The sequence below is a fragment of the Sycon ciliatum genome, chromosome 13 (genome assembly GCF_964019385.1).
Source record: "Sycon ciliatum chromosome 13, ocSycCili1.1, whole genome shotgun sequence".
Classification (NCBI taxonomy): Eukaryota; Metazoa; Porifera; class Calcarea; order Leucosolenida; family Sycettidae; genus Sycon; species Sycon ciliatum.
The window spans coordinates 21,988,424-21,998,423 of record NC_088655.1 but is presented as its reverse complement, the minus strand read 5'-3'; the positions used below and the strand labels follow the sequence as shown (position 1 = coordinate 21,998,423).

General features: G+C 49.7%; 1 protein-coding gene across 1 annotated transcript in view; it reads right to left on the bottom strand.

Moving 5' to 3' along the window:
* LOC135830101 (uncharacterized) overlaps window positions 1–10,000 on the bottom strand; it is a gene marked incomplete in the record, with an annotated part of 94,132 nt that overhangs the window by 63,474 nt on the left and 20,658 nt on the right. The window contains 5 exon segments of the mRNA XM_065342490.1: window positions 2,859–2,912; window positions 3,615–3,671; window positions 5,933–6,163; window positions 8,086–8,169; window positions 9,256–9,312. Coding sequence (XP_065198562.1) covers window positions 2,859–2,912; window positions 3,615–3,671; window positions 5,933–6,163; window positions 8,086–8,169; window positions 9,256–9,312 — 483 coding nt within the window.

Below are 10,000 nucleotides of genomic sequence, written 5' to 3'. Positions count from 1 at the left end.
TATTAGTTCGATTTCCTTATTAGTTCGATTTGTTGATTAGTTTGATGAGAGTGATTTGTTTGTCCCTGGTCGGACGTTGACTTTCGTTGTAGTTTGCACAGGTTGCGCATGCCTGCATTTGGATGCATTCTTGTTGTTCTGTGTTTGCCTTCTTTCTGAGACTCTCTTCGGAGTAACAGCAATAATCAGTCCTCTGAGTGCTGTGTACATGGGATGTGAGAGAGATTAATCCAAAGGGCTATCGACGGGACATAAAAAAACGACGACAATTGGTGCCCAACGTGGGGCTCAAGCCCACGACCCTGAGATTAAGAGTCTCATGCTCTACCGACTGTGCGGTCCGTGTGGGTGAAGCCATAGATTCTGGACAGGCTGACTCGTGGTGCATTCGCGGCGTTAATGCCACAGCTTCTGGAACAAGACCCTCCTTCCTGGAAGAGGGACCTGCGACTGGATCCAGGACATTTCGACCAGCTGGTTGCACTGGTCACGCCACTTATTGAGCGCCGACCTACCCGTCTGCGAGAGCCACTGTCACCAGCATTGAAGCTGGCCGTGACTATTCGGTACCTGGCAACTGGAAAGTCGTTTCGGAGTTTATCGTTTCAGTTCCGCTTAGGTGTCAGCACAATCTCTGATTTCATTCCAGAAGTTTGTGAGGCCATTTTCAATGTTTTGAAAGCAAAGTACCTGCGGATGCCCACTTGCCCAGAGGAGTGGAAGGCGATCTCAGACGAATTCAAGAGTGTGGAATTTTCCACATTGTGTTGGCGCCATTGATGGAAAACATGTAGTACTGAAGAAGCCTCATCATGCTGGAAGTTATTATCATAACTACAAAGGGTCGGAGAGCATTGTATTGATGGCTGCAGTCGATGCAAATTATCAATTTACGTATGTTGACGTTGGATGCAATGGTCGCGTTAGTGACGGTGGAGTATTCAAGAACTGCTCCCTGGGACGAGCATTGGTGGATGGTTCTCTTCGGCTACCTGAGCCAAGTCCGATCAAGTCGATGCCGGAAGATGTACGATCTCCTTATCTTTTCGTTGCCGATGATGCGTTTTCGCTAAATGAAAATATGCTGAAACCATTTCCGGGACGACGTGTTAGTCACGACCAGCGCATATTCAATTATCGCCTGTCGCGCGCTCGGCGAGTTGTGGACAACGCCTTCGGCATATTGGCAGCAACATTTCGAGTCTACGAGAAGCCAATACTTATTGCTGTCAACCCCGAGAAGGCGACATCAATTGTTCTCGCTACATGTGCATTGCACAATTTCCTCAGGCATCACAAGCAGACCAACTTCACTGTGGACAGCGAATCAAATGGCATCATGGAAGAGGGAACCTGGAGGAGCCTGCCTCCATGCAGTGGCATTGGTGAACTAGGTACAAGAGAACATAACTGAACCCTGGCAGCGAAGAAAGTCAGGGATACCTTTATGGAATATTTCTGCGGTCCAGGCGAAGTAGACTGGCAAGAGAGAGAAGAATAGTTTTGCTGGTTTGAGGGAAGACGCAAATCCGGCTGAAGAACAAATTGACTGTCACCACCAGGACTCGAACCAGGGACCCTCGCTTGAGGCCACAGATGCTCTAACCACTGAGTGAGCTAGCTATGTAATGGTGTAGTCGTCATCCCAGCCGAAACCGTTCAACTTTTTCCTCAGACTTCCTAACTCACACACGTAGTTTCGATTAAAGTATAATAAACTCGAAGTAAGTTAGCTGTCGGTCCGAGCCCGATGCAAGCCTAACCATGGATGATGATGACGAAGCCATGGCCGTCGCTGCTGCTGTGACTGTTGTGGCACTGGCATGCGCAGCAATGCTACAGAATATGCGGAGGCACGCACGGAGAACGAGGACAACACAACATTGCGCGGTGTACTACTGACTGGCAACCGTCAGTGCTGTACCCATTTAGATTGCGTGCGCAGACTATGCACAGGCACACCTGCAATGCCGAATGCGGAATGCCGCTGACACGTCAGCAGCCCAAGGATAAAAAGAGACCGATGGGGGGGGGGGGGGGGGGGAATAGGAAATCCTTCCACCTTCGGGTCAGCACTAAGAAGCTTCACAGCTCGCCAGTATAAAGCACAATTTCGCACCCGCAGGCGGTGTGCGAATGAGGACTTCGGCACCTTGCGTGACGAGCTGCACAAGTTGGTAGGCTGGGCTTTCCCAACCATGCAACCTGCTTTGCAGGACGAACTGGTACGTGATCAGTTCCTAGATGCCGTAACCCCAGAAAGGTTGCGTATACGGTTGCACGAAAATGCACTGCATACGGCCCAGGCGCCTGTCGAAATGGCTACCCACCTAGAGAGGGTACGGGAGCGCGATGAGCTCGACAGAGCAAGCCGTCTGGTACAGACGTATGACGTAGACAGGGTACAGCTTGTCCCGGCAGCTGTAGAACCCAAGCCACCCACTCGTAGCGAAGTTTCCAACTTAGCAAGGATGGTGGAACGACTAACCACTAAGGTGGAGCGACTAATGAACGCGCTCAACATGCATATCCGGCAGGGCCTGGTCCCCGCAGGCACGGTTCGTAGATTGGGGTTGTGGCCAACTGGGTCCACATCAGATAACCTGTCCCCAAGGGACAGGACACGAGCAACGGGCTGTAGGTCTGCCGCATAGGGGTAACACATGCATCAGCGAGCCTACTCGTATGATATTCGAACTTCAAATACAACATACCCCTCAAGAACATTTTAGTGAAACGCCCATGCACCTCCCTACCCCCCCCCCCCTCCCCTAAAAGGGGGACCAGCTACGCGCCTGAATCCGCACAAGTACAAACACCTGTTCCACTGCACCCCACCACACACTGCAGTGCCTTACTTCAGAAAACACAGACTGCCGGCTGAATGATAGATCCGACATTAGGGACACACCCTGCATTCGAAACACAGACACGCATGCACGCACAGACACGCACGCACGCACGCACACACACACACACACACACAGACACACACACACACACACATGCAGACAGACAAACAGACACACACGGACACACAGACACACACGGACACACATACACACAGACACACACAGATACACACACACACGGTCACACACACATACATGTGCGCACACACACGCGTGCATGAGTAAATGCAAACAAAGAACTAGATTGAAGCTACCAAGATGGGTACTATCGCACTGAACAGTTGTATATACAGACATGCTACGTCCAGCCCTCCCCTAACCAGGCACCATACTACAAAAACACAATGTAGAGAGAAAGAGAGAGAGAGAAAGAGAGAGAGAGAGAGAGAAAGAAAGAGAGAGAGAGAGAGAGAGAGAGAGAGAGAGAGAGAGAGAGAGAGAGAGAGAGAGAGAGAGAGAGAGAGAGAGAGAGAGAGAGAGAGAGATAGAGAGAGAGAGAGAGAGAGAGAGAGAGAGAGAGAGAGAGAGAGAGAGAGAGATAGAGAAAGAGAGAGAGAGAGAGAGAGAGAGAGAGAGAGAGAGAGAGAGAGAGAGAGAGAGAGAGAGAGAGAGAGAGAGAGAGAGAGAGAGAGAGAGAGAGAGAGAGAGAGAGAGAGACAGAGACAGAGACCAGGAGAGACCTGACTGGTACCATAAACGTACCGGAATGTATTCCGCATCCGCACCGTCGGAAGTTGATCTTTTGCCATGCCAGCTTGACTGCCGGGCACAGAAGCAAACACACATGAGTCACGTACACACAGGTTGGCTACGTCTCAAGTGGCTGCTTCTGGAACCTGCCGCGCCTCAGCCTCATTCATTTTGACGAATCAGACATCGCCTGAAGCAGCTCATTTGCTTCATACATGCGCTCATTTGCTGAAGAGTTCGACCAACATAGCGGCTCTCACACTGCCGACATTCAAAGCGGTACCCCAAACGGCTTGCCTCCATGTGTTCCCAGTCATGAGTGAGTGCACAGCGGATCACTTTCATAGCTTTGAAAACAAAAATCACGGTTCGCGTGAGACTCGGCCGTAGGCCGAGTTTTCCGCATCCGTAGGAACACCACCACCCTATATGGAGCAAGGCGCAGATGCAGCTCCTAAATCGGTGTGGGAGGTGAGTAGATCAGACCCATCACAAAGTGGTCAAAGGCCGAGAATCCCATATCTTCCTTAAAACTATTACAGTCAGACCTCGCTTATCCGGTCCTCGCTTATCCGGATCCCTCGCCATCCGGAAGAAAATCATTGGTTACCGATTTACGGCATACGTCATGCGTACATGCAGTATGTGTGTTCGATTATCCGGTTCCCTCGCCTATCCGGATATTTTTGTGGAAAACGGATGTGTGCGGTTAAAAGCGAGGTATTACTGTATCTCCCCGTCAACTGTTTAAAAGAATTGCGATCAACAGTACCAGGCGAATGTGCATGTATAGCGGCGTTATAACTTGGAAGAACGTGACCGTTGCTACAGGGAAGAAAACTATAAATTATAAAGCATGCTGGATGTGTTCCCAAAGAATGCTCAATGCCCTGGCGATGCCCAATGGGCAAACTATTGGCATTTCTTATATTCAAGTTGTTCAGCTGAGAGCCCGTTCGAGAATAGAAGTGTTTCAAGTGCACGCTGAGTATAAGGATAATACTGTAATTTCACAAATTTTCGGTGTACTTTTATTTTCGGTACTTTCGGTGCGTCTGCTTCATACGTAAAATTTCAATACACCGAACAAACACTAACACACATAATCCAATAGGGAACTGCTTCTCTGTACCTAAAATTTCTGTTTACCTAACCTGGCCCTTTGCCCTCATACCGAAAATATTGAGCACCGAAAATTTCTGAAATCAGAGTACTTTACCCTATGCAGTTTGTGGGAAGGTGGCCACTTACTTCAAACGCAACTGCGAGAATTTAACCAGAGATCGCCTAACCTGTCGCTTCTCGTTCTTATTAGTGCGTTTGATGTCCCCATGACGCCGAGACCTCAGGTCGGCTGAGGGCAACACGCCTCACCACCACTTTGCTCCGATCACGCCATAATTTTTGTGTGTTGCCTGGGAACTGTGATCATTTAGGAAACTTCACTTCTCAACTCCAAACTCCAAAACGGTCTCTTTACTACGATTCAAATTCAAGTTTAAAATTTGAACTACAGTACAGGTAGTGAAGAAAAAAGGATCAAGAATTTTCTTTACTATAAACTTATCCTTGGCGCTCCATCCGAGGCCATTTTTACAGTAACAGGACAACGACCACTCAAGACTAGACTGGAACAGAACAGAACAGAACAGAACTGGAGACCCACTGGAGCATGCGCTCTTCTATATGTGAGTCTCATTGCCAAGGGGAACGAGCGGGAAATACGAATAGTGCGTATGTACAGGTCGTAGCATTAATACACCTACTACACATGTACACCAAATGTTCAGCCCTGGCCTATCATCAGTGTAATATACGGCTGTGACCATAGTAAGAAATTATGTGAGAGCTTGGACAATCCACTCACCCAGGCAAGAAGGCAGCAATGCCTGTTCATTCTGGCGAAGTAAAATAAAATATACCAACCAACCAAATATACCAACGCATATGGCCGATTGGTTTGCAGGCCTGCCTGCGAATCATGAGGTCCCGAGTTCAAGACCCGCGCTGGTAGCAGGGAGCGTGTAAAAAGACTTTTTACGCGTGTTGAACTGCGCCGACACCCACGGTCAACTGGGTACTCACAGCTCGGAGTGAGAATAACAAGGATGCAGTTTACAGGGTTATGGGCCGTTACACGCCCGATTGGTTGAGAGACTAACCTCCTCTCCCCTGACTCCCTTGTGAGGTCTGCATTCGCCACTAAGGTTAACAGGCATAGTGGTGGCCTGCGGATGCGAAGGCTAGTTTGTGTGTTTCTGAACATTCAAGCGATGCCGACGCGGATCCCGCGAATATTATTATTATTATTATCATTATTATTAAATTACCTGTGAAGCACTGCGAACGGAGCTGGGACGATTTGAGAACGCTCTCTTGCGCTCTCCACCGCGAATGCTACGTCCGTGGTGTGTGTGGAGGCGCGCGTAGCTGGATTGCGGCACGCTCTTCATGCTCTCGGCTCCCTGCGGTAGCGGCATGGGCTCCCGTTTCTCCACCACCGGGTTGCGAGGTAGAGGCATGGGTTCCCGAGTGCCGTCTGCCTGGGGCTCTGGTACAGGCTACGAAGGTGTGTGTGTGTGGGGGGGGGGGGGGAGCAAACACACACAAACGCACACACGCACAGACACTCATGTGCGCACACAAGCAGACACGTGAGCGTGCACGCTCACGCAAACACACAACCAAAAATGCGCACAAACACACGCACACGCACACACACATGCACAAGCATGTACGCAAACACACACAAACACACACACACACACACACACAGGTACACACGTACACACATCCCAAACACAAGCATACATAATTAAGTCGGATGGTACGCGAGTAGACCAACACTGCACACAACACAGAGCAGTTCCCAAGTGAGAGCTGGGGCGTCAGAACCGGTGCACCAGGTGTGGCCAAAGCCGCACCTGTATTTCAACTTGCGAATGTGCACGTACAGTAAAACCTGTCAAGGTAGCGACCACTCGGATAAGACGAGCACCTGTCCTAGAAGACCACTGAAACCAGGACCAGGGGATGCCATTTCCAGTCAAATGAACCTGGATAAGGAGACCACCTGGTAACAGAGACCACCTTTTGAAGGTCCCATGAGCGGTTGTCTTAGACATGTTTCACTGTACCTCCAATGACCAGTATACAGTAAACCTGTGACTAAAGGCCACCCCTCGGGGCCAGAGAAAGCGGTCTTTAGTGGCAGGTGGTCCTTAGTTAGAGGTATGCACCCCCGCACAACCATATATATGAATGTGAGAGCGTCCGTGCCTGGCGAAGTGGTCTGTAGTACCAGGCTGGTCGCTAGTCACGGTGGTCTTTAGTTACAGGTTTTACTGTAGTAGCAGGCTGGTCGCTAGTCACGGCGGTCTGTAGTTACAGGTTTTACTGTAGTACCAGGCTGGTCGCTAGTCACGGCGGTCTTTAGTTACAGGTTGTACTGTAGTACGTAGATGGTGGGAAAACCCCTTCCTTTGCCGCTGCTCTTGAAAGATGTTTTGGACATTTCGACTCCTGGCTTACATCGCTTTTTCCGAGTCACCGACAGTTTCTTTCCGTAGCCCTGCTGGCTACGGGGACCTCTGCCCTGGACGCACTCAACAGGCCACAGCATGCCCACAAGCGCCGCAGCATGGCGAGCGGCGGGCTGACCCTCCCTGCTGACTCCACCAGCTGGGTCAACATCCGACGCGGCTTCCGTCAACCAAGCGGCAGCGAGACGTTGCCCGGTTGGATTTCGTCGCACTTCCTGCAGTCGTCCTCGTTTGCAAGGCGTAGTACTTGGTGTTGTAGTAGTCCAAAAAAAAAATTTCTAATTAGGGGTCGTCCGTATTTTTCGAAAAATTAAAAAATCCGTCCTCAGGCAGAAAGGGGGTGGGTGGTCAAGAGCGCTGGCGGAATTTAATTTTTTGATTTTTTGTACTCTTTTTTTTTTTTTTCGTCGGTGACTTCCATACACTTGTTGCACTGACATGTAGTGCACTGTAGACGTAGTGTAGGATCGCAAACACCAGTATGATATGCCGGTACATGACTCTTTTGTAGTTGTAGGACGTGCATGGCCGTCGGTAAACCTACTCACTTTACTTAGCTACTAGTACTTGACATACATGTACATGTACATGTAGGTGCAATCAGTGAACATGGGGTCAGGACTCAGGAGTTCTTATTTTCGAGCTGGGCATGGGTAAAAATCAAAAAATTAATGGGAAAAATGGGGGGGGGGGTGGGGGGGGGGGGGTCAGAGACAATTTTGCACGAGGACGGATTTTTTAATTTTTCGATAATTACGGACGACCCCTTACATCCCTTTTTGGTGAGCATAGCCGGGCCATATATGCGCGCCAAATAATTAGGCTCACCAATATACTACTGTACATTGACAGGGTCATAACTACACTTTTCTGTTTCGTGAAGATTATCGATAATGCCGGATGGCCCCTGAAGGGGTGTGGATATGGTGCCAGTTACTCACCATGAGCGCGGCAATGTCACTGACGCGACCTCCTTGTATAGTAGAAAATGGCGCACTGCGGGGAGCCGTCAAAATCGATGCACCCTGGCATGGAAAACGTGTAGAAAGAAACGCAAGCATCCACACGCACGAGCGTGCGCCCACACACGCAGACGCACAAAGACGCACATGCACGCGCGCGCACGCACACACATGCAGGCGCGCGCGCACGCACACACACATACATCCACACATGCATGCACACACACACACACACACACACACACACATCAACATCAACACACACACACATCAACATCAACACACACTACGTGTGGTCAAGGGAGTGTTGTCCAGCTGAGTGAGAGGTGGATCCAAGCCAGTAGTCACGTCCGAGAGACTGAGGGTGGGGAAGGGGAGGGGGTGAGAGAGGGAGTGAGGAACCTGCAGGGAAGGACGGAGATAGAGGGAAGGGAGGGGAAAGAACCCTGTACAGACCTTACCGACATGTGTTCTGGCTATCTGGTTGTGAGGTAGGAGCTGGCCGATCATTCAGTTACTGTCAAAGCTGGAGTCTTGCCGAGACCAAGCTGGTAATCAAGGCGAGAGACTGATGATGGAAGTGAGGGAGAAAGTGAGGCAGGGAGGGTGCGAGGGGCAGAGAGAAAGCAGGGGGGGGGGGGCAGAGGAAGGGAAGGAGAGATGGAGAGTGTTGTAGGCTGCATTCATGTCGTTACTAGGACACCGTAGACACTGTTGAGATTGCAGACTTTTCTCTGTATCCCGTGTGCGTGCGCACGTGCAATGTGATTCTTCCGTGATCTACCTTGGCCGCGTGTGCTGCATGTCTTTTCTCTCTGGTTTTACTGGTACTTCCATTCTGCCTGCAATGGAATGTTTGTCTGAACTCCGCAAACCGTGTGCCTGTCAGGAGAACAGCTGTGCATGACGTTGCAGCTCAGTGTGCGTGCTGAGTGGCAAACAAAACAGAGGATGAAAGTGGGACTGAAGGAGAGATTGAAGGAGAGACTGAAGGAGAGAATGAAGGAGAGCGAGAAGGAGGGAGAGAAAGAGAGAGTGACGGAGAGAGAGAGAAGGAGAGAATGCAGGAGAGAGTGAAGGAGAGTGTGAAGGAGAGAGTGAAGGAGAGAGTGAAGGAGAAAAGGACACAGTGGGTGATGTCGACCTTACCGACATTTGCTCAGACTGAATGGTTTCAGAACTTGAGCCTCTGCCCCAGGAGCTGGCCTGTACAGCACGTACATGCACGCATGCAGACACACACACACACACACACACACACACACACACACACACACACACACACACACACACACACACACACACACACACACACACACACAACACACACACAGCACACAAAATACTATGTTGTTAGACCAGCTTTGTCAAAAATATGTCAAGGCTTCGCGTACTGATTTGGTGTACTAATATATACATAAACCAGAACAACAATGACAATCAAGGCTTGTTTGCTGCTTACATTAGGCATGTACTGTGTAACAGGTCATTTTACGTGTAGTAAATGTTCGGTTTCAAGGACCTGCCAGGTTCCAGGTGTAACGTAGAATTAGGTGCCTAGCGTGACATTCACAGACAGTGCGTACTCCAGTGTCTTCCAGGTGTAATCCAAATTTAGGTTCCTGGTTTCTCAACCGAAATTACCGAAAGTAAAATCACACTGAAAATCACGCGTTTCACAGCATTCCGCTTCTATTCCCTTCGAATGCTTAGGTATAGATGTGCAAGACATGGAAACTTTACGATGTCTTTTTCAGATGAGTGTAGGAATTGTCATGTATATGATTGTATCGTCATCAATTCCAGTGAAAGTGTGATAACAGTTCAATGGTGATGGATCCTCTGTGAGCAGCTCGTAGCATTGTAGCAAGAGCCCATGACCCCAAGAGTGTGC